The following is a 26,330-nucleotide window of genomic DNA, read 5'->3' as shown; positions in this document are numbered from 1 at the left end:
GGTTCAGGTACATTTCACCATAGTTAAGTATGATGTAGGTACATCAGCTTTTCTGGAAGATGTAGAATAAGCACACTTTTCAGATCTATTGTAAAGAACAAATTGGCAAAATAAATAACACGTATATTGTTTTATTTTTCTTAATTTTAAACAACTTTCCTATTTATTATATCGTCAAATTTGCTTTGTTCTCTTGGCATTCTTAGTTGAACCTAGTAGGCTCATATGCTAATTTCTAAGCCCTTGAAGGCCGCCTCTTATCCAAATGCATTTGACAGTTTTTCACAGCTAGATGACGTTAGTTCATGTATGCCATATAGATAACAATGTGCTTACGGCTGCGGATTTACTGATTGGCTAAAATTCAAATCTGTCAAAAGAACGGAAATAAGGGGGCAGTTTTCAGAGGCTTAGATACAAGGTAATCACAGAGATAAAAAGCATATTAATATAACCGTGTTGGTTCTACAAAACTGGGGGGGGGGGGGGGAGGGAATACAAATTCTGGAGTAGATTGTCTGTTACAACAATTAGTCTTCCCTCAAAATGTTTAATTTAATTTCCCTTTAAATACTGTTCTCACTTTTCTGTTCTTTGCTAAAAGTGGATACCAAGCTTCAATTAGTTATCTTTAATATACTGGTCCAGTGCCTACCAGCAATTTTAATATATTCAGTGGTTGCTCTTGATATTTATATTTTGTGTTATATACACACACACACACACTTTTTTTTTTCTTTAAACAATTAAATGTCTTCAATTTAGGCAAGTCCAGACAGTGAAATCTAAAGGTAACCACTATTTTATGGAGTAATATAGTGGTAAACCTATAAACTAGCTTATACCTGTGCAACACTGCTAAATGGTTCCATTGTTCCATATGTTGAGGTTGAGATGAGGATAATAGGGTGGGAGGTACATTGGTTTGTGATCGATCTACTGGCAGACTAACACTTAATATGCAAAGAATTTCACAATGTTGCTTCCTTGTAATAGTGGTTAGCAATAGCAACCTAAGATAAGGAATTCACATGTGTTGTCCTTGTTTAACCTTCACAGTTGCTTTAGTCAATACATGATCTGTTTGATGAATTCAAGTTGATGATTAAAAATATCTTAATTAATTCTAGTATCCTCTAGGCAGTAAAGACTCATAAAAATAATAATATAATAGCAGCAAAATTCAGTTACATTCTTAGCGGCACAAGAATGGGCTTACCGTAAGGGGTGTTCAGCTTCTTTTTTTTCCCCCCCAGATTAATTTACCTGCGGAACATCTCTTATTCCTGGCTTACCCTCAGTACTTTGAAACTCAAAAGAACTCCCATAAACCTGGCAAGGACTCTAGAATACCTTTCTCGTGGTCTAAAGTCTGACAAAGACATAGTGACTATTTTGAGATCAAAAGCGTAAAAGTGCAGCCCAAATTTATTTAACAGCTGTGAAAGTGATGGTAAACACAGACTTTGTTGAATGTAAATATGAAATAGTTGTAGCAAAAAATTGCATATGGGCATCTTTACTTTATAGCAAGATCATACCTGGAAGAGTTAAAAACAGTCCATTATTAGACTTGCTCCCACCACTGCTGTCTTTCCTAGAAGACCTTTTTTTTTTCTTCTTCAAGGGGTCACATTTTCACCACTTGGGGAAAAAAAGGGGTATTCTAAGTGGGGCAGCATTGGTGGGAGACAGGGAGCGAGTGCAATAACAATAGACTATTTTTAACCCTTCAAAGTATGATTTCATATTTACATTCAACAAAGCCTGTGTTTACCATCACAATAAATTAATAAATATTTTCAATTCCAGAAGGTAGACTATTTAATAAAATATTATTGTGCATCCCTTAAACATACAAAATGGAAGAACAAGATTCCATGTCACAGAACACATTTTGGGAGACATTTTTAAAAATCTCAAGTTGTTTAACATCCCTTTTTAAATTTGGTATAAAACTTGATTTAATGTTTATGACTTTGACTCACCATTAAAAATGGTCAGCCCATTATAAAAAAGAGCATTTATAGATTTAAAAAAACCATGGCTAATTTACCTCAAAACAAAAACGTCTTTCCAAAATTGGAACTATTGATAGGCTGAAGCAAACTTACTGCAAATTAAGACTTGTCCTTAAGTGGTGTTTTACATGCAATCAACAATTTAGGGTTAGTTACAAGTGGAGCTCTAATTTATCTTGTGCCTGTAAACATATTGGCATTTTTTTTTTTTTTGAGTGCACAAAGCAGTTTTGTGGGGTGTTAGAAAAAAAATACACAAAAGGTCCATTTACATTGCAGTCTGTGTGGAACTGTATGTTTTCTATAAATATATATAAATATGCTTATATACATAAATATTTGTGTGTTAATATGAGAACATATTGGAAAATAACAGTACCAAGAACATAAAATGTAACTGATATTGCTTTCCAATGAGAATTGTATATATCTAGGTGTATTATGCAAATAATGTATTGTCCTTAAAGGGAAGTGGAAGTCATGACTCGTACAGAGCTCTCAACTATAAGATCTTTTGTTAAATTTTCCTCTTTTATCTTGCTATCATTTCTTGAAACTGAGCCAATAGGAATGCAAGGGTACCCCAATATAAGAGGAGTACCTTGCATTCAATCTTCAGTGTGCGGTAGACGATTGCATGAAGAGGACCTCCACGTCGGACCGATGGACCTCCGCCTCTGCCTCGCCTCCTCGCATCCACTGAGCGTTCCGCCATGAAGGTAGAAAATGCTGGACCCGCAATGGATGAAGATGGAGTTGCCTAGATGAAGATGTTTCGCCGCTGGGAAGAAGATGGATGTCCGGACTTAATTAACCATGAGTACCGATTTTGAGATTAGTGTTAGTTTTTTTGGGGTGTTTTTTTTTTGTTTTTTTTTTTAAGATTTAGGGCTTTTTTTTTAATGGGCTGAAAAAGAGCTGAAATTAAATTTTAAGAACAATGCCCATACAAATGCTCTTTTCAGGGCAATGGGTAGATTAGGTTCTTTTTTAGTTAGGTTTTTTATTTTGGGGGTGGGGGGTTGTAATGTTAGGGGGTGTTTGGTTTAATTTATTAGCAAAAGAGCTGTTAACTTTAAGGCAATGCCCTTCAAAAGGGCCTTTTAAGGGCTATTAGTAGTTAATGATAGATTAGGGTTTTCTTTTTTGGGGGTGTTTTTTTAACGGGGTTATTAGACTAGGAATAATATTTTGGATAATTTCCTTTGTTATTTTTTGTAATGGTAGTTTTTTTATCTTTTGTAATTTTAGTGTATTTTTTGTAATTGTAGTTTTTTTTTTTTTTTAATGTTAGCTTTTTTATATTTTTGTATATTTTTTTTTTAAACAAGTAATGTTAGTAGTTTTTTGTTTTTTTAGCTTAGGTTTTATTTTTATTTCACAGGTAAGTTTGTATTTATTTTAACTAGGTAGTTAGTAATTGTAACTTTTAATTTAGGTGTATTTTAATTATGTTAAAGTTAGGGGGTGTTAGGTTTAGGGGTTAATAGTTTAATTTAGGTAATTGCAATGTGGGGGGATGGCGGTTTAGGGGTTAATAGCTTTATTTAGTGTTGGTGATGTGAGGGGGCGGCGGTTTAGAGGTTAATAACTTTAGTGTCGGGGATAGCGGTTTAGGGGTTAATAGGTTTATTTAGTGTTGGCGATATGGGGGGACAGTGGTTTAAAGGTTAATAGGTTTATTTAGTGTTGGAAATGTGGGGGGGCGGGGGTTTAGGAGCTAATAGGTTTATTTAGTGTTGGTGATGTGGGGGACGGTGGTTTAGAGGTTAATAGGTTTATTTGGTGTTGGCGATGTGGGAGGGCGGCAGTTTAGAAGTTGATAAGTTTAGTTAGTGTTGGTGATGTGGGGGGGAGGCGGTTTAGAGGTCAATAGGTTTTTATTTAGTGTTGGCGATGTGGGGGGACAGCGGTTTAGATCATTTGTTTTCGGCATATTCCTTATTTTAAATCGTTTATCGGATTTATTCGTTCTTTCTGAACCATTCTTTATTTATAATCATTAATTTATTCTAAAGTTTAGAATAGAATAATAACAATGAATAAAGAATGGATCCAAAAAACGATTTAACTTAACATAACTAATTTGCCAAAACGAAATTATTTATTTATTAGTCTGAGAAGTGTGTGCAGGGCTAGTATACCAAACTCCTAAAGATCCTAAGAGATCCCCTCCAATTAGGAAATAAAGTGAAGAGCCAAGAAGTGTACTTAGGAGCGCTCAAAGGCTAAAGGTAAAAGTTAGTATTTACAGGATCTGTTTCAGATTAAGTATTCTAAACAACTACGTATTTGAGGGATGATGCAAATACATTTATTAAACAAAATAAAAGAAAGCAGCAATATTATAGCAGTTTGTAACTCTGTATCTAAAATCACAGCAATTGCAGCAAAGTAGACACTAAACAGAAGCAGAGCAGCGATAATATGGCGATCGTTACTGTGTAACTTGAAATAAGCAATAGCAACAATGCAAACAATAAAATATCGGACATCACTGATTGTGTAAAAGATTGTAAAAATAGGTATATTGTCACCACTAAAAAATCAATAAAACAAATCGTTTGCAAACGAATATTGGTAAAAGTTGACAGAAAAATATTTTAAATCCCAGGCAGTTTAAACTTGTCCAGATAAAATAGTCCTAGGCAAACTTGTATTTTGCAAAACCACGGATATGTGGGTATTATACACAATCCTTAGGCAAATAATATAGCACAGTACCTGATAACGAAGAGTGATAGTAGTTATGGAACCGCAGCTTAGCTTGCTAGCCGTTTAACATCCGTGTGCGCCTTTTTGACGTTTGGTCACGTGAGAGAGATTTCGTAAGCTGCTCCGGTCCGATTGGATGATGTCACATTTAAACACTAAGGATGATTAGCTTGTCCGCTTTCAATAATGAGACGGTATCCGCTTTTAGTGCAGTAGCACGCTGGATACTGAGGAATTCTTAAGAGTGGTTGTGATGAGAGGCTTAGACAAAAATAGACCTTGTCTTTAGCACTAAACAGTGCAGATTTTTCAGAAATTCGCACAGGCTTTAGATGTAATATACCTGATATTTAGCAATGTTAAAGCCTGGAGAAAATCATGGATAGATAAGACAGACCACCTTTAATACCAATTAAGAAAAGGAACCAATAAAAAAGTTTCAATTTTTAGCCCCTCACACTAATCGGAGTGATAGATAGAATATAATTCATTTGTTCCCATTTATTGCCAGGATTTTGTTTTTTGTTTTTTCAGCAAATTGCAATCATATCCAATTTTTATAGCCTGTCACGCCAAAATTGAGCATAATTTTGACGTAGATGTTACAATTCTATATGACACAAATTTTATTATTTTATTTCCTTAACAACACTGCTGGTTCATTATCAATACATACCATCCTTTTTTTCATTATACACTCCCACACATATCCTTTTATAGTTCAAATCGGAACAACCTAACCCACTTCACTGTCAATTTAAATACAAAACATTTGTTATTTAACTATTTTATGTTCTTTTTCACATGACATCACATAAAGCATGAACATAATCATACATGATTCATATAGTATTTAGATCTGAAAATCAAACATTTTATTGTACATTTTAATGCAGGTATTATTTAGAAACATTCAAGTTTATGTAGCAGACAAAGATGTACAAGTCAAAAACATTCCATTGGGATATCAGCTGCGAATGTTAATGAAGCACACAGGCTTTTGAGCCCAATCAACATTAATAAGATTCAGAACATTCACTCATGTCCCATTGGTCCTTTTTTGAAAACTATGACAACTTCCGTTTTTAACTGTATATTAGGTAAACATTTTTAAAAAATTTGTATCCATTGTTTGTATGCCTGAAGAAAAGACCGGTTTATGGTCTAGAAACGCGTAGCAGTTTTTATGGATTAAAATTTACTGATTTTAATTATACGGAAGTTGTCCATTTGTTTTTTGCCTTGGTTCTCCCTTTGAGCCTTCCTGGATAAGGCATCAAAGTATCTGCTCTACCGCAGCGTCTCAGGTTTCAGCCGCACAGACGCCAATCAAAGAAACGCTGAACATCACCTGCGAACAGCTTGCCGGAGACCACCCAGTGTGCTAGCCACTGAAAGTGTTAGCCTGCCTGTCAGCACCGGTTATCATACGGTGCCATTACCTCTGGTAAGCCTTTACATTATTCACCTATTTTGACTTTGAATCTACAATATCACGCTATGTGGCGCCCTCTTTGTTATTTCCAATAAAAAAGTTTGGCTACATTTTAAAAGGAAGTACTGGACTGCATTTTCTTCATCTTGAAAAAGCCCTCACGTAGAGAGAAATGCGTTATTTTTATTTATGCAGCCAGAATAATTTCTACTATTTGCAATATCTGCAATCAGTGCTAAAGTACCCTCTGTGGACAACAGAGGTCTATTTGGGACTGTATCCATGATTTTCTCCAGGCTTTAACATTGCTAAATATCAGGTGTATTACACCTAAAGCCTGTGCGAATTTCTGAAAAATCTGCACTGTTTAGTGCTAAAGACAAGGTCTATTTTTGTCTAAGCCTCTCATCACAACCACTCTTAAGAATTCCTCAGTATCCAGCGTGCTACTGCACTAAGAGCGGATACCGTCTCATTATTGAAAGTGGACAAGCTAATCATCCGAAGTGTTTGAATGTGACATCATCCAATCGGACCGGAGCAGCTTACGAAATCTCTCTCACGTGACCCAATGTCAAAAAGGCGCACATGGCTGTTACACGGCTAGCAAGTTAAGCTGCGGTTCCATAACTACTATCACTCTTCGTTATCAGGTACTGTGCTATATTATTTGCCTAAGGATTGTGTATAATACCCACATATCCGTGGTTTTGCAAAATACAAGTTTGCCTAGGACTATTTTATCTGGACAAGTTTAAACTGCCTGGGATTTAAAGTATTTTTCTGTCAACTTTTGCCAATATTCGTTTGCAAACGATTTGTTTTATTGATTTTTTAGTGGTGGCAATATACCTATTTTTACAATCTTTTACACAATCAGAGACGTCCGATATTTTATTGTTTGCATTGTTGCTATTGCTCATTTCAAGTTACAGAGTAACGATCGCCATATTATCGCTGCTCTGCTTCTGTTTAGTGTCTACTTTGCTGCAATTGCTGTGATTTTAGATACAGAGTTACAAACTGCTATAATATTGCTGCTTTCTTTTATTTTGTTTAATAAATGTATTTGCATCATCCCTCAAATACGTAGTTGTTTAGAATACTTAAAAAAATTAATTATTTAACTAATGAAAACGAAACAATTTTTTTGCTGTGCACCTTGTTACAAACAATGCTGCAATTTAGTGCTCAAGACACATACACATTCCACAACATACATTCTCGTGGAGAAACGCTACATTTTAACAAAGGAATAGAACGAGGTAAGTTTGATAACAGAATGACATTAATTTTGACTACAATGTCCCTTTAAACAATATGTAGAGGCTGATTTAGATATTGGTGCTGACATTTCTTTCACTACTAAATGTTATTTTAGCTTTAGGGCCTGTTGCTTTGCCAGCATCTCTGTTAGGGAATATGTCATTGTATATTTAGGGACTTATCTGCTCTTTATTGGAGTCATCAAAGAACTCAACTTAGCGTTGGTTATGACTAGTCACTGATTATTGCTGATAATGACAAAGCCACTAAACTGGAAATAAGTGGAAGTCACAAATGGGAAAAATTAGGAAGTCATAGAAAACAGCGTTATAATTTACATAATTTGATTCTTAAAGGGACATGAAACGCAAAATGTTTCTTTTATGATCCAGGCAGAGTCGTACAGCTTTAAACAACTTTAGAATTTACTTCTATTTAATTGGCTTTATTCTCTTGGTATTCTCTGTTGAAGGAGCAATAATGCACTACTGGGAGCTAGCTGAAGGCATTAGCGAACCAATGACAAGAGGCATATATATGCAGCCACCAATCAGCAACTTCTGGGCCTGCCTATGTATGCTGTTCAACAAATAATACTAAGAGAACAAAAAAATAGATGATAGAAGTAGACTGAAAACTTGTTTAGAGGGACAGTTTACTGTGAAATTGTTTTCTGTTTCCAGGGGTCAAGTCGGGCGGGAACGCATGGGAACGGAGTTCCTGCACTATTTTTGCAGGAGGAACTAAGTTCCCTCTGCACAGAGAACAGAAACACTGCTGATGCTGGTGGGAGGAACTGGACCACAGTCTGGTTAGAGGGATAGTGAGATCCTCTAGTAATTGGCAGTAAGACTTCCTACAATACACTAAATGTAAGACTGTCAGCGGTCCTGCTGTGTTATCACCCCTGTTATTGATATTATCTTTATTATCTTTTATTACACATGGTGCTTACATTTCTGTGTGGCTTGCTCTGGGGTTATTTAGCTCCCCTCAGCAGAAATAGAACTATTGCACCTTAAGTGGGTGAGACTCTGTGACAGAGGAGGATTCTCAGGCCCAAAGGCAACCATTCAACGCTTCATTGGAATTAATTTGTTTTTATTAACCAAAGTCTATAGATTATATGCATATAAATACTGTGTGTGTGTGTAAGTGTTAGTGTATGTGTGTGTATATATATATATATATATATATATATATATATATATATAAATATGTATGTATGTGTATATGTGTATATATATATATATATATATATATATGTGTGTATATATATATATATATATATATATATATATATAAATCAATGTTTAATGCAACACTAACAAAAGGATATTTATTCAAACCTGTAACGTTTCGGGGTTACCTCCATCCTCAGACATGATTACAAATGATAACAGTGCATCTATACTTACTTATACCCACCACCCTTAGACTCAGTCCTCGTCCTTGCCGTTGGCATTCCAGAAATGACATCATGTCTTTACCGCCCACGTGTTTCAAGCCGGCGTGTGTTGGTCGTCATGGTAATCGGGACGCCATACTCACAAGCGGCTGTCAGGATACTGCAGTCTTGTGAACTATTAAAAGCAAATAGAGAAGGGAGTGAGTGTTATTATAAGTTATACATAACAATTTAAACTGCATTGTATAAAAATAAAAATACTGAGACTAGCATACATATAACCTATTAGGCTATAAAATGACATATCAACATAATAATAATAATCTCTCATTTGTGGGCATAATTATGGCTCCTATTTGATTCACATGTCTAAAATTATTTTGAGTCTAGACTATGCTTTAACATAATATAGGAAAGAAGATATAGGGCAAAAAACTCCAAATATGTCCTTGAACATTACACTTATACTGGGAGTACAGTTATCTTATGCATATGTGTATCTATTTTTCAAAATATTGGAAAGTGTATCAAGTAGATGAACCAGATATATTTATAAATCTATATACAAGTTAGAAATGATGGTAACTAAATACAACAATGCCAGTCCAGGCTAGTATTTCACCCCCTGGGGTATGTGTGTGTGTGTGTGTGTATATATGTGTATGTGTGTGTGTGTGTGTGTGTATATATATATATATATATATATATATATATATATATATATATATATATATATATATATATATATATACAAATTAAACAAATATTAGTATATAATGTGTATATGTATGTGTGTATATATATATATGTGTGTGTGTGTGTGTGTGTGTATGTGTGTGTGTGTATATATATATATATATATATATATATATATATATATATATATATATATATATATATATATATATATATATATATATATATATATATATATATATATATATATACACACAAATTAAACAATATTAATTGTGAGGGAGGGTGGAAGTCTTGGTTAGTTCCCACACTTTTTCTTTGTAGGACTTGACCCCTGTGTGTTTCCAATGGCCTGTTATACCAGCTGCAGAGTATAAAATGTATGAAAATGATTCTTTAGGGGTTCTTTGTACAGGTATTCCCCGCTCATACAGCGGGTTAGGGACCGGTGCCCCGCTGTAAAGTGAAAACTGTCTTAAAGTGAAACAATGCAGTTTTAGCTTTCTTTTCACTTGCCAGTGTGTTTAAAAACTTGAAAACATGTTTAAACTAACATATATTAGTGGTGCAATAATGCTATGTTTAGTTTAACTCTAGCACAGCACAGTATTCAATAAAAACTGTACCTGTAAAATAGTGACAATTACTGTAGTAAAATTTGCCAGACTATAACACTGTGACACAGATTGCACTGTAATGCTGTAAACAGAATGAACTAAGCATAAAAAAATAGTGCCAGTCACTTTTCTCGCAATCTTTTACAACTTTAATGATGTTAAACATACATCTTTCTATCCCTTAATTCATTCTTATGTAGCAATATTATACGAATATGAATTTATGATGTGACTTTATATGATGTTGGGCTTTAAATTATTTAAATTATTTGTATTAACTAATTGTTTATATTTCCCTAATTGTTATGATCTACCTAGTCATGTATTTGAACATATAGATTTAATTAGGATAAATAATATATCACTGTATAATACATACACTTTATTTATCTTTGTATAATATATGCACTTTATTTCTTTACTGAGTCGTTACACAGGTATTATATATAATCGGTATACATATACCTTTAAATGTTGGATATTTAAATGTGAGTAGTCTAATCACTGGTATGCAGTGGCCACACTGGCCAAGTGCGCATGTGCATGAAACGCGTCTGTGTTGGGATTAGACTACATTTACTTGTGCATGCAATAGTATGAATTTATGGAGCATCACCTCTTATATGTTTTTAAATTTGGATAAATAAATCTTTTGAACTTTATCTGGCTGTGGATTGTCTGTTCTTGCTGGGAAACCAGTGCGCACTTCTATTTGGATTCCTGTTTCTACTTACGTGTGTGGAGTAGACACACCTGGTGCCTTATTGTTTGTCCCAGCACCTGGAGGATTTCACTACACCCACTCTCCATTGCACCGCAAATCCCTATCTACTAGCTGGAAGAGAGCTCTTCTCCTTATAGAATCTGTGTGTGACAACCCATTTGCATAGTAATTGGAATAGTGGATGACAGGTTCTTGACTCTCTGTGATGAGTAACGGTACTAACCAATATATTTCTCAGGCATACCTCCACTGGATATCCCCCTTTCTTTTATATACAAATATTTGTCTAGCTTTAATACAGAAAAAATAAAACTTAAAGTAGCCACACTGAAGTTTGATGATTTTAGAAAGTGTAGCCAGAAAGCAGATCCTAAGACTCTACCATTGGGAATCCTGATAGAACCTGGCAAAACTAACTCTTCCAAATGGTGCTACTCATAATGCTTTATTTTACTCAGGAGTAGACTCCACATCCCACATAAAACATAAACTTAGAAACATATAAACAACATACTAATAAAATAAAACTCTAATAAAAGGCAGGGGATTCAGGGGAGGCATGAACAATAAAACTGACAATCATACATTTGAAGTGTTACCATATGCCAAATATATGCAAATTAGTCTTTCTCCTCAGTACACATTTTGCTGATGAACCTTCTACCAATAGATGGCACTTTATTACACAATGTCCAGGAACTTGTAACCAATAGATTGTGCTGTTACAAAATGTCTATAAACTTTCAACCAATATATGGCGCTGTGTTACACAATGTCTAGGAACTTTCAACCAATAGATGACGCTGTGTTACACAATGTCTAGGAACTTTCAATAAATAGATTGTGCTGTTACAAAATATCTAGGAACTTTCAACCAATAGTAAGCGCTGTTACACAATGTCTATAAAGTTTCAACCAATAGATGGTGCTGTGTTACACAATGTCTAGGAACTTTCAAACAATAGGTGGCGCTCTGTTACGCGTTTAGGAACTCTTAACCAATAGATGGTGCTGTGTTACACAATGTCTAGGAACTTTCAACCAATAGATGGTGCTGTGTTACACAATGTCTAGGAACTTTCAACCAATAGATGTCCATGTATATGACTGGTCAATGGTCACAATTTTTTTTTAAAAACTGTTTCTTAAACAGCTCTTTTATTTTATAGAGTTTAACATTACATTTTTTTCTTTGTAATTTAATACATTTGCTTTTGTGCAAAAGTTATTATCTGGCTGCTCTAAATTTAAACATAGAAATGTTAATTAACTGCTTGTGTGCAACACAACATCAGTGAAGATATGAGTTAAGTATTTATTGTTGTTTTGTCCACCTCTTGCATATAACCAATAACTACTAAACATTAACTATTTTGCTGTACAACATGTATGTTGAATTTATTTTGGGTGAATGCCAATTATGTGTTCATTGAATAATTGAAATGAGCCAATGACATGAGGCATATATGTGCAGCCACCAATCAGCAGCTAGCTCCCAGTAGTGTATTGCTACTCCTGAGCCTACCTAGGTTTGCTTTTCAACAATGGATATGAAGAGAATAAAACAAATTAGATAACAAAAGTAAATTAATAACTCTGCTTTACTGTCTATTTTTTTTTAATGCTGTATTCATATTGTTTTATTGAATTTGTATTTAACTACTGTATTCTGTATAATGACTGTCCTGGGCTGTTAGCATGCCTGTCTGGGTCCTGTTGGCGTGACGCACTATTTCTGCATGTCTCAGGATTGAGGCAGTGCAGAAATAGTATAATGGAGGACACCCCAGGCTAGTGATCACAAGGAAAAGCTGTGATCTCATGCATGTCAGTGAGGTGCCTTCATTTATAAGATACACACTACGATCAACATGTATCTATGCTGCTGGAAGACTGCAAGTGAGACTAGACTGTAGCAGTACAATAACTGTCAAAAATGAGTTACTGTGTATACAATCACTGTGACAGCCAGTACTGCGTGGGTGCAATGACAGTCCATAAGTTTATATACTACTGTCCTAGTCTGCCTCCTTGCCTGTTTATTGTTCCCTCTATAGCAATGTGGAGTATGGTGGTGCATTGCAAATAATGATTATTAGTATTATTATAGTACTCTCTTTTAGATGGCACAGCAAAAAAATAATAAGAATAATTATGTCCCTTTAATCTTTACTCCTCTACCCATATTTTCCATTGGGTAATATTGCAGTGTTCAATTCTCTGATGTTGCTCAAATTCCTGTAATCCATAGGATTCTTGAGGAAGGAAAACTTCCTCACCTCCTGGATTTTTGCTATTTGTCTATATATATATATATATATATATATATATATATATATATATATATATATATATATATATATATATATACACACACATACACACACACACACACATTATATATATATATATATATATATATCTATAGCAACTGTATTACACAGGGCCAATGAAGGAAAAACAAGAATATATTTTAAAATATGTAAACAATAAGTTTTATTGTAACTAAAAGTTTACAAATAATTACATAAAATAATCAGATAAAGCATGTATAAATAAAATAAAAGGTATGGATACAAGTAGAAAATGTCTATTTCAAAATCGATTGTATCAATCTCATACAAACAAAAAGAGAAAAACACTGCTTGCATGGCCAGGAACTCAATCCGCACAAAACGTTTCAGTGCTCCTTCCCCTTCATCACGTGATAAAGGGGAGGAGCCTTGAAACGCGTTGTGTGGATTGAGCTCCTGGCCAGGCAAGCAGCGTTTTTCTCTGTTTGTTTGTATGAGATTTGTATAATTGATTTTGAAATAGACACACTGCTTCTTACTTGTATCCATACCTTTTTAATGTACTTTATATGTTTTATGTCGTCATTTTATGGAATTATCAGTGAACATTTAGTTACAATAAAACTTATTGTTTGCATATTTTAAAATGTATTATTGTTTTTTCCTCCTTTGGGACAAATACAATTGATATTGCATTCGATAGTGGTTGAAGATCCTGAAAAATTATTTTTTTTATTATTCATGGGCGCTCTCAGTAAATATCCTTATATTCTCTAATTTATCTACATTAACATTATTATCATTGAGCATATTTTTATTTTTGCAAATATTTTTTTATTAATTTTCATTGTAATACCATCTTCTGTGAAAATAAATGTGTGTGTGTGTAAAATTATTTTGTATGTAGATCTTTTGCAATTCAGAGGAAGCAATTTTCAATTTACTTCTGTTATAAAATATACTTTATTCTCCTGGTATCCTTTGTTAAAAAGTATACATAAGTAGACTCAGGAGAAGCATTACACTACTGGGAGCTAGTAGGTGATTGGTGGCTACACACACATATGTCATTGTCTCACAAGATGTGTTCAGGTAGGTCCCAATAGTGCATTGCTTCATTAGAACTGTCTTTAACTATGTGTTTAATCCATTAATAGGGGCTATACACATAGTGGTGTGTAACCAACAGTGCAATAATTAAAATATAAAATAAGCATTAGAAATCCCAAATTCACAGTGATTTTAAACAGTTCCTTGCACTATGCAGAGACCTATAATTTGAGGAGGGGCTGTGACAGACAGAACTATAAACATGTCACTTATAGGACTATTGGCAACTGGTTTAACCCTTTTTTTGGTGCCTTAAATCATTTGTCTTACAGCCTATGATGACATACTTCCCAACATTACTGTGGCTTTCGAGGTATAGGCTGTGTGAGGGAGAGTTGTGGGAGGAGCCAAAGTTTTCTGTGAGCGGAGTCACAAGTGTACCTTGGGTAGGTTGGGTGTTCTGGATTCAGGAGAGCTGTGAGTGGGCTATGTGCATTCCCTGGTTTCACTTTGGGAAAACAGGACATTTGCACTGAAGTGAAACATGAGACATCTGGATAAGCTTCTAAATTCTGATAATTCCACAATATGCAGTGCACCTGGGAGCTCTGAGTGTGCTCTCATACTTTGCATGTGTCCCCCATATTATGATTGTAATTTCATTAGCCATTCTGTCTTGTACACATTAAAGCAATAGCTCATAAGATTCAATGTCTACATTTTTGTATAATTCTTTTGTGAAAAGTCTCATTTAACAAATGTTGCTACTTTTTAATTAAATGCATGTAATCTTTAGACTGGTGTTTAAACCGTTTTGCTGGCAGCGTATGAAAAATAAAGTAAGTGTGATATTATTTAATCATTAGATCATATCTTTGTGGTTTGGTCCTGAAAGATTCGTTTTTATACTTCCCTATTAAATAGGCATTAAACGCCTCTTGCTTTAGTGTAGAATATGTGCTTGTCCTGCACTCCCTAAGGGTCAAAAAAGTAAAGGACCGATGATCAATAAAATGCCAGCAATTAAAAGAAGTGCAAATGGTAGTGTAAAATCAGCCCTGAGGAAGCCCCGTTGAGTCTTATGACGTGGGGGTGAAACACGCATAGGCATTGGAGGACTTACCTCATAACCTGTGAAGGCGCTGAATCCAAATACTGGTGGTCTGAACGGTGTTTGACAGGGGTTAGTTTGTGGAATGCATTAGCAAAGTGGAAGCTAAGTACCTTTCCTTGAGCTGATCTGTCAAAATACTAACTATACTATCAGACCCTACATGAAACGCCTACTAGAATACATTAGGAACATCGAAATAGGTTTTAAAAAATATAGGCCCAGATTACGAATTTTGTGTTAGAGGCTGTGCGGTGCTAACGAGCAGTTTTGTCTCACTGCTCACTTAGTTACAGCGCTGGTATTGCTGGTTTTTACAAACCCGTCGTTAAAAGACAAGAAGTGAGCGTTGAGCAAAATTTTGCTCATTACCGCACTCCAATACCAGAGCTGCTTAAGACAGCGGTGAGCTGGTGTAACGTGCTCGTGCACGATTTCCCCATAGGAATCAACACGGAGAGCCGGCTGAAAAAAAGTCTAACACCTGCCAAAAAGCAGCGTAAAACTCCCCTAACGCAGCCCCATTGATTCCTATGGGGAAATACAATTGATATCTACACCTAACACCCTAACATGAACCCCAAATCTAAACACCCCTAATCTTACACTTATTAACCCCTAATCTGCCGCCCCAGACATCGCCGACACCTGCAATATATTATTAACCCCTAATCTGCCGCTCCGGACACCGCCACCACCTATATTATACTTATTAACTCCTAATCTGCTGCCCCCAACATCGCCGACACCTACCTACATTTATTAACCCCTAATCTGCTGCCCCAACGTCGCCACCACTATAATAAATGTTCTTACCCCTAAACCTAAGTCTAACCCTAAACCAATCACCCCCTAACTTAAATAGAATTACAATAAATCTAAATAAAATTACTATTATTATTATCGGTTATTTGTAGAGCGCCAACAGATTCCGCAGCGCTACTATACTTAATTACTACAGTATTCCTATTTAAAACTAAATACTTACCTATAAAATAAACCCTAAGATAGCTACAATATAACTAAGGGTTACGTTGTAGCTAATTTAGGGTTTATTTTTATTTTACAGGCAAGTTTGTATTTATTTTAACTAAGTAGAATAGTTATTAAATAATTATTAACTATTTAATAACTACCTAGCTAAAATAAATATAAAAGTACCTTTAAAATAAAACCTAACCTAAGTTACACTAACACCTAACACTACACTACAATTAAATAAATTAACTAAATTAAATACAATTACCTAAATTAAATTAGCTAAAGTACAAAAAAACAAACCCTAAATTACAGAAAATAAAAAACAAATTACAGAAATTTAAACTAATTACACCTAATCTAATAGCCCTATTAAAATAGAAAGCCCCCCAAAATAAAAATAAAAAACCTAGCCTAAACTACCAATAGCCCTTAAAAGGGCTTTTTGTAGGGCATTGCCCCAAAGTAATCAGCTCTTTTACCTGTAAAAAAAAATACAAATAACCCCCCCCCCCAACAGTAAAACCCACCACCCACACAACCAACCCCCCAAATAAAATACTAGCAAAAAAAAAACTAAAAATCAAAAGAGAGAACAGCACTCCATGAGATAGAACAGAAGCATGCATGTTCATTTTTATTGAATTCCTCAGGGTGCCAGTTCTTTTTGCACACTATGCCCCTTCACAGAGAAAAAATATCCTGAAGCATATCAGTCTGACCCTGCCCAATGACAGTCCAGCGCCAAAATACCAGGCAATTCTTCTCTGAACAAGGGAAGCAACAACCCCAGACGATCATTTCGGCCTCCTATGGGCCTCGTCAGTGAGGTGCAGTTGTATCTCTCTAAGGGCAAGTGTGCATGGAGTCCACGTCTGGTTTCCCCATTACTCTTAGGGTGACCCAAGACCACTTCTGCCCGGCTTGGATGAAGACTTTTGCCCGTCTGGAGGACCACTTCGCCCGGCTTGGATGAAGACGTCTCCCGGTAAGTCGATCTTCAGGGGGTTAGTGTTAGTTTTTTTTAAGGGTGTATTGGGTGGGTTTTATTTTTAGGTTAGGGACTTTGGGCGGCAAAAGAGCTAACTGCCCTTTTAAGGGCAATGCCCATCCAAATGCCCTTTTCAGGGCAATGGGGAGCTTAGGTTTTTTAAGATAGGTTTTTATTTGGGGGGTTGGTTGTGTGGGTGGTGGGTTTTACTGTTGGGGGTTGTTTGTATTTTTTTACAGGTAAAAGAGCTGATTACTTTGGGACAATGCCCCGCAAAAGGCCCTTTTAAGGGCTATTGGTAGTTTAGTTTAGGCTAGGGGTTTTTTTTTATTTTGGGGGGGCTTTTTTATTTTTATAGGGCTATTAGATTAGGTGTAATTAATTTAAATATCTGTAATTTGTTTATTATTTTCTGTAATTTAGTGTTTGTTTTTTTTGTACTTTAGCTAATTTAATTTAATTTTGGTAATATTATGTAATTTATTTAATTGTATTTAATTTAGTTAATTTATTTAATTATAGTGTAGTGTTAGGTGTAATTGTAACTTAGGTCAGGTTTTATTTTACAGGTTTTATTTTACTTTTGTATTTATTTTAGCTAGGTAGTTATTAAATAGTTAATAACTATTTTAATAACTATTGTACCTAGTTAAAATAAATACAAACTTGCCTGTAAAATAAAAATAAACCCTAAGCTAGCTACAATTTAACTATTAGTTATATTGTAGCTATCTTAGGGTTTATTTTACAGGTATTTAGTTTTAAATAGGAATAATTTAGTTAATATTAGGAATTTTTAGTTAGATTTCTTTTAATTATATTTAAGTTAGGGGGTGTTAGGGTTAGACTTAGATTTAGGGGTTAATAACTTTAATATAGTGGTGGCGACGTTGGGGGCGGCAGATTAGAAGTTAATAAATGTAGGTAGGTGGCGGCAATGTTAGGGACGGCAGATTAGGGGTTAATAATATTTAACTAGTGTTTGTGAGGCGGGAGTGCAGCGGTTTAGGGGTTAATATATTTATTATAGTGGCGACGATGTCCGGTTCAGCAGATTAGGGGTTAAACATTTTCTTTTAGTGTTTGCGATGTGGGAGGGCCTCGGTTTAGGGGTTAATATGTAGCTTATGGGTGTTAGTGTACTTTTTAGCACTTTAGTTAACAGTTTTATGCTACGGCTTTGTAGTGTAAAACTCTTAACTACTTACTTTAAAATGCGGTACCAGTCTTGACAGGAGAGGGTCTACCGCTCACTTTTTGGCAGATTCTTAATACCGGTGCTATGCAAGTCCCATTGAAAAAAGAGGATACGCAATTTACGTAAGTGGATTTGCAGTATTTCCAAGTCTGGCCAAAAAAGTAAGCGGTACACCTGTACCTGAAAGACTCGTAATACCAGCGGGCGTTAAAAAGCAGCGTTAGGACCGGCTAACACTGCTTTTTAAGCCTAACGCAAAACTCGTAATCTAGCCGATAGTGTTTCAAATCACTTTAGAATTGTTCACAATATGGATCCAAACAATTTAAAGGGTACAATATTGAAATATTTGTACAAACTCAGTTTCAATACTACTTTGAATAATTTCTTTGGGGTAGCCTCTTTTTACAAATTTATTGCCCATAGATCTTAACCTGTCTGGTAATTTGTCAGGGTCTCTAACAATTCTCTTGGTAATAACTGACTCCTAGGTATGGATTTGAAGACTGTATCTGGGTGGAAACTCTCATATCTAAGAAGAGTATTTTTATTAGTAGGCTTGGTATAGAAGTCAGTACTCAATTTATTACCTTGCTTACATACCATGGTATCTAAAAAGCTGACCTCTTGTTGGTAATATGTGAGAGTAAATTTAATGCCTATCATAGACACATTAATATAATCCACAAATTGCAACAAAGACTCCAATGAGCCCCCCCATATGCCAAAAATATTGTCTATATATCTTAACCAGAGCTTACAACAGCCAATAAAAGACTGATTATTGTAGACAAATTTATTCTTAAAACCGCTCATAAATAAATTGGCACATGAGGGGGCCACATTGGAGCCCATTGCCGTACCTCGCTTCTGCATGTAGTATGTATCCTGAAAGAGGAAGTAATTGCAATATAGCACCAGCCTTAATAAATCGTTAACAAAATCAATTTGTAGTGGATTATACATATTACTCTTATCAAGGAAGCTTTTTACAGTTGTTAGACCTGCTTCATGGGGAATAGAGGTGTATAGACTCACCACATCAAGGGAAAAGATGAACCACGTTTCTTCAATTTCAACCTCAGATAATTTCACCAAGAATTCATAGCTTCCTTAAAGATTAGAAAGTATAGTCAGTACTGTGAGGCCCTTAGAAAAATTTGAAAGGAGGATTAAAACTGCATCCTAGGTTTTTAGAATGCTGTAAACTACCTAAACCAGCTGTTTGATTTGCAGCATTTTGAAAGCCTAGTCTACAGAATTTGCTTTTTGGCAACTCTAGGGAGTGTGGCACAAACACATTTTTTTTACACTAAGGGCTAGATTTATCAAGCCCCTACGGCTGCAAGTTCTCACAAGAACTTGCTCGCCGTGATTTATCAAGCAGCGGTCACCAGACCGCTGCTTTCCTAAGCTCTTCGCCACCTCTAATGTGGCGAAATTCAATCTCCTCGGTCGAGTCCGACCGAGGAGATTGACAGCTCCTGCCCGTGCGTGATTGGCTGTGCGCGGGCAGGGGGCGGGATTGCACGTGAGCGCAAAATTGCACTCGTGTGCAATGTTAATTACCTGTGGGTAATTTCGCCCCGCCACAGGCGAGCTGAGGCATACAGGGGCGCGTATACGTTCCCCTGTACGCCTCAGCTGTGATAAATCTAGCCCTAAGGCTAGTTCAGTTTTAATGTCACTTTAAAAGCCTTTTCTTTTTTTTTGTACTGAGAATCACTGCCTTTCCAAAACAGTAAAGATGTCATTGTGTATTTAGTGGTAGTTATCTATTCTCTATCAGATTGTCAAACAACTAAGCTTCACTTCTGTCATCACTAGTCACAGTTACTGAACCGCTGATAAGGAAAATTCACTGAGCTGAAAAAGAATAGAAACTGCAGATGGAGAGATAAGGATTTGTAATACTGAGAATTCTAAAATAAGCCCTTCTTCAAATTTGTTTTGTTTCTTTTCATTACTACACAGTAATAATTCTCTTGTTATAGAGCTGCAGTGCTCCGGGTATATATTTTCCAGTAGCACAAATCAGCATTCTCTTTGAATGTTTCTGTTTTCCTTCTTGAACATTTTATGTTATGATTTTTTTAGCTAGTTATTGAACACTAAAAATAAAATCTTGGGCCTATATTACAATTGGAGCACAAAATATTAACGCTTTTAAGCTATAACACATCTCAAATTAAATCAGTAGCACTCTTATTTATGCGCTCATATTACAAGTTAAAAGTAAAATGAAAAAACACAACGGACAGAAGCGCACCTCCTGGACTGGGAGAGAACTACCAAGTACTTTTGTGCTTGCCATCTATAACGTTTTTGAATTGAGATACTATCACATATATACTCTTATTTTCGTATTTGACACCTATCGTGTGTCGTTTCTTTTTAAGGTATACAGAGCAGGGCACTATTCAGTCCACAAACCTTAGGTGGCTAGATTAACCAATGGTAGACGTAGTGTGGATTCAGTATCTATTACATCTATATATAATTCTAGTAAGCATACCGATTAGCGCTGGTACATTTCTTTTCTGGTTTAAAAGTAAAGTGGTAGTGCTTTTGCGATAACCTCAGGCATGTTAACATCTAGAGTCCAGATAGTACGGTCAAGCTAAATCCCTCACCTAATAGACTTCTATGAGGCAGGCTACAAATCTCAGGTCCTGGCTTTATTTTGCTTGGTAAAGGGTTAAATCAGAGTGAAAAGATTTATGTTAATAAAAAATATACATTTTACTTTTAATATGTATAAGAACAAGAGAAATTCTTTATTTTTATATATATATATATATATTTAAGGTTTTTATATTTTTATTATAGCTCTTACAGTTTACTTCAGGTCTCCAGACATGCTAACTTGTAATTTAAGCAATGTTTAGCGTGGCCGTGGATCAATAACTTGACCGCTGCTTCGTACACTGCAGAAAGTAGGTTCACATGTGCAAACTTGCCACGCAAGGTCTCAAAAGCAGCATCCACTGTTTTGTACATTTAGCCCCTAGTGGTGTCTTGGGCTTCACCAGTTCATATGTTTATCCATTCACTAAGATGAGATGAATGAGCTGTATTAAATCAGTTGCTTAGAGTAACATAGGCACTTGCAATAATGATGAGGCCGGGGAGCTAGATATGATTGAGAAAACACATAGGGAGTTTCCCCCCAGCATCTTGTTTTATTTAAACAATTAAATTAGGATTTCTATTATAAAGATATCTCCAAACTTTATTTCATTTGATATCTGTCATTTTTTAAACTGATATACATTATGTTTTTACAGATTATAATATTGTGGAGGCTTATGAAGTTGATAGAGATGGCAAATATGTCACACATGACTTTAGTCAAACTCACAGAAGGAAAAGATCGGCAGACAAAAGTGAGACCAATCCAGTTCATCTCAAGATTCACGGAGCAGGGCAGGACTTGCACTTGGAATTAAAGGTCTCTGAGAACCTTCTGGCACCTGGATTTTTAATTCAAACTTTTGGAGGTGGAAGGACTAAATCTATTGACACCTTTCCATCACAGGATTTTTGTTTTTACCAAGGATCATTGTTATCACATGCAAATTCAACAGTTGCACTTTCAACGTGTAATGGCTTGGTAAGTATAACATATCTGTTTAAGTATTAGTAAGTACTAAATCCTTGTATAATATAAATGGCACATTATGTATTAAAATGTATATTTTTATTATTCATATTTTCGATACAGATTTTTTTTTACATTTTATCAATGAAGAGGATGCTCTTAATTCATCTGTGTTGCCCCAAATGCATTTTGTCAAAGGTCAACCCTCCAATATTGGTTTGGAGTTGAATAAGGCTTTTCTATGATTGTTTTATTAAAGTTTGTAGCAATATCTTGTTGAAAAGTTACATTGTTAAAGTGATGGTAAAGTTACCTTAATGTCTATCAAGCATAGCATTATGTGTGCAAATTCGATATTCGTTTCGTTCATCATTTTTTATATACGTTATTGTATAAATCAAGTTATCACCTTTTTATTATGCATTTCCTCAAATTCAACCCGTATATATATTTTATTTTTATCTCTTGTCATTTTTTTTCTGCTCCAAATGAAATTTCGGCCGTTAGGCGGCCGTCACTCCGCATCAGTCAACCTTTAATAGATTGCTAACCACACGCACTCCCGTTTCACACATGAGTATTACTTCCATTTAGGAATCCTTCCATTTAGGAAATAAGAATCTCAATTAGCGCATGCGAAGGGTTAGCAGCATCGACGATTAGCGCATGGGCATTTAGATACAGAATTGAGAGGCGTAGAGAGCGGCTGGGACCGCTGGAGATGTCACAAAGTTCAGAACATGGAAGTAGGACTTAGGAGGAGTCGGTAGCTAAGCGGTAAGGAATTTAAATATATTTTTTTGGGATAAATATAGAATTTATCTAAAAAAAACTTAGCGACTACATTACGGTCATATGGATAAATGATAGGTTGTCTTGAACACACAATAACTTTACCTTCACTTTCAAGAGTGATGGCAAACTCTTCCCTTTTTAAAATCAGATCCAGAATGTTAGTTAAATGTTAGATGGAGTTTCATTCATCAGTTGTAATGAAGTTGTACTATGACTTACTTTTTAATATAGATATAAGTTTCAAATTCCTTGCTCTCTGCCGCCCACTTCAAAAGTCAATTTTTCTATCAACAAAAGGTTTGAATTGTTCTCCAATCAGCGCTCTAGCTACAGTAAAAGTGCCATATGGGGAGAGTGCTGATTTAACAACAATTCAAACCTTTAGCTCAGAGAAAAAAATTACTTTTGAAGTGGGCGGCACATTGGGGGGCGTTATATTTTGTTGTGCACCCCTGGCAATGCCACTGCTTTTAAAGTTATATACATTTTCTTGAAGCTTCTCTTTTTCTGGTTCTTAGTTAATGTTAGAAAAATTGAGTCACTGATTAGATTTGGTCATCAGAGGTAATTCTATAATGGGACTATTTTTAAGAGACATGTTTTTAATATGCGGTCCTCATTAGCTGGGTATCAGCATGCTCTCATGTGAAATTTCAATCTGCGGATACTGAGTGTTAAGTTGATTTTAGCTGGTTCTATTTGTCATAAAGGAATCAATATAAATCTTCTGATTTGTTGTTACATCTCCTTAGGTAAAATGTATTTGCTATTAAAGGGAGGTTTAAGCCTGCAGAGCTATACTTAATTTGCGTTTTTTTACAGCCTCTTTTGATCCTGTAATTTTTGAAAAGCAGGTCATTGGCGCCATTGAACTAAATGTACCATGCTCCAGCGCTGGACAGCTTTAGTCTGCACAGGAGCGCTGTACATTTAGTTAAATAACGCTATCATGCACACCGTGATCGGACAAGCTTTTCAAAATAGACAGGATCAGAAGAAGCTGGCGAAAAACGCAAGGTAAGTATAGCTTTTTGGGCTTAAAGTGATGGTAAAGTATGCCTACCTCGAGTTAGCGATCATAATTTAAGTAATAAAACAATGTGACTTTCATTCATGATATCTGCATATTCCTTGTAATTACATATATATTCAAGATTTTGATTTTACATTTTTGATATCCAGCCTCCTCCCGTAGATCGTCCACCATTGTTTTCAAGCGGTCACATGTTTTTTTTATCCAATGACAAAGCAGACCACTCGGCGACACACCCCTAACGAAATATGCACTTCCTGACTTCTGTGCATGGCCTAGCTCGAGAATCTCAGCATAACTCTTTTAACGCATGCGTAGAGAGCGAAGCAAAGGTTTTTATGCCAGTGCTGTGACGTGGAGAGGGGTGTTTCACCTCTGCCGCCGGGATGAAGAGAATTCAAGGAAGTGATTCATGGGGAGGAGCAATGAGCGTTACAACTCATAAAGTAAAATAGAAATTTGTGATACATAAAAAGATCGTAATTTAAAACTTATATGGGCGAATTGTGTTATCAATACTTAGGGAATACAAATGTAATGCTCAATTGTGAAACATTTACCATCACTTTAAAACTCACAAAACTCTTATTTTTTGCAGGCATCGCTAAGTTAATGTTATGTAGTCAGTTAGTCAGTTATATTAAAGGGGCATCTGTAAAAAAAAAATTAATTATGGTGTTTAAGCTGCAAATTGCCTCCATATAAGAAAAATCCTGATTTATGTTGGTTCCTGTTTCAGGTCATTACATTGCTTACAAGATTTGTCAAATATGTAGCTTTTAACATGAACTCCACTGCAGCTTTATTTATAATCATTTCATGTTTTGGAACGTAGTATTCTTTATAATAACTGTTTCAAATACTGTGCACAAATTCTACAAAACTATTTATTAAATCCTGGTTGCATAGATACTATTGTTTCCTGCTATGAGATGCTACAGCCCCAATTTCCAGTTTCTGTTGTTATTTAAAACATTTATAAATGTTTTCATCCATACGCAATTACCTGGACAATAAAATGGCTAATATTTTGAGGCACGCCTTCTCTAAAGCGTATCTCCTGCATCACGTCATGTGATGCTTATCCCGTCTACCAAGATACCTTCCAGATGCAGACTGAAGTACAGCTGTATATGGGAGGTGTCCTGTGACATTAGATGGCAAAGAAGGAACTGTATAATCAGAACATTTCCATTATAATGTATTTCATTGGGGAATGAATCATACTTGAGTTTTGCAATTATATTTTGCATTTACTGTGGCTCAGTCTGTAGAAAAGAATATTCTAGGGCAGAGCTCAGTGATTTTACAGATGCAGCGAGGATTACATTAAAATATCTTGTAAGAGGACTTTAAGACATTCAATGTAAGAGCTCATTAGAGTCCACAAGATCCTTGTAAGAGAAAGCTAATATGACCAGCAATGTGCAGTTAAAGTCTTGGCATGTGCTACTTCTAGCAAACAGAGAATTGTTGGCAGCGGTTCTAGCCTTCTTGCTGTCTCTAATCCCAAGGGATGTAACAGCTACTAGCTGAAATAATGCCTCTGCATAAAATCTAAATGGCAAAGCATGAAATAGACCTTCACAGGTGATAAACTCTGTAATGTAGCACAGGATCCTCTACAAAGTGCTATATGTTACATTAATTTATGGTTTGTGAAAGACCAATAGCAACACAAATGAAACAAAGTACAGAATAATATGGTAATGGTAACTTTATTTTTTGGCCACAATTTGGGAACGAGAGAGAGAGTCCTTTGTGTGTTTTTAAACACAGTAATTTATAAAGTTGTCGCCGTACCTGCAGTTGGTTAACCAACAGAACAATTTACTTAAAATGTCATTATGTTGTGGTCTACCCCAACAATTTGGCCCCAGGTAAATAGCAATGTGGTAAAAAAATAGTACTTTACGGAAAGCCAAATTATTCTAAGTATTTTGTTTAACAATCCATTTGGTTTAAACTTTTCTTTCTCTCCAAAATACATTTTATGGTGGCTACAGTTTGCATTATTTCTATTTAGTTTTTCTAAATAATGCACACCTCCAGATAATTCTCTTGATAATCATATGATAAACCTAACACATATGTATGATTGTATAGAACGTTTGATGTCTAATATAATATCAAATAATATTATTGCATGCAGTTTTTTTTCCCCTTTTTGGAGGATCTTCCTGTTTAAAGGGATGCTGTACTCAACATTTTTATATCATTGTCATGAAAGAGCAGTATTTAAACATGTGCTTTTGCAGTGAGAAGCTTACGGTTAATGAATATTGACAGGAAGTAATTACAAGCCAGTCATTGGTAGGAATTACCTATCAGCCAATAAGCATTAGTAAGGTATAGATACTACTATATGTTGGTTTCAGTTTAAATTAAAACAGTTTT

General features: G+C 35.3%; 1 protein-coding gene across 1 annotated transcript in view; it reads left to right on the top strand.

The window, feature by feature from the left end:
• ADAMTS16 (ADAM metallopeptidase with thrombospondin type 1 motif 16) overlaps positions 1-26,330 on the top strand; it is a 399,543-nt gene that overhangs the window by 24,071 nt on the left and 349,142 nt on the right. The window contains exon 3 of the mRNA XM_053714402.1: positions 21,792-22,117. Coding sequence (XP_053570377.1) covers positions 21,792-22,117 — 326 coding nt within the window. The remainder of the gene's footprint in view (positions 1-21,791; positions 22,118-26,330) is intronic.

The sequence above is a fragment of the Bombina bombina genome, chromosome 5 (assembly GCF_027579735.1).
Source record: "Bombina bombina isolate aBomBom1 chromosome 5, aBomBom1.pri, whole genome shotgun sequence".
In the NCBI taxonomy this organism is placed as follows: domain Eukaryota; kingdom Metazoa; phylum Chordata; class Amphibia; order Anura; family Bombinatoridae; genus Bombina; species Bombina bombina.
The sequence above is the reverse complement of the archived record's forward strand: the minus strand, read 5'-3'. Positions and strand labels throughout refer to the sequence as shown.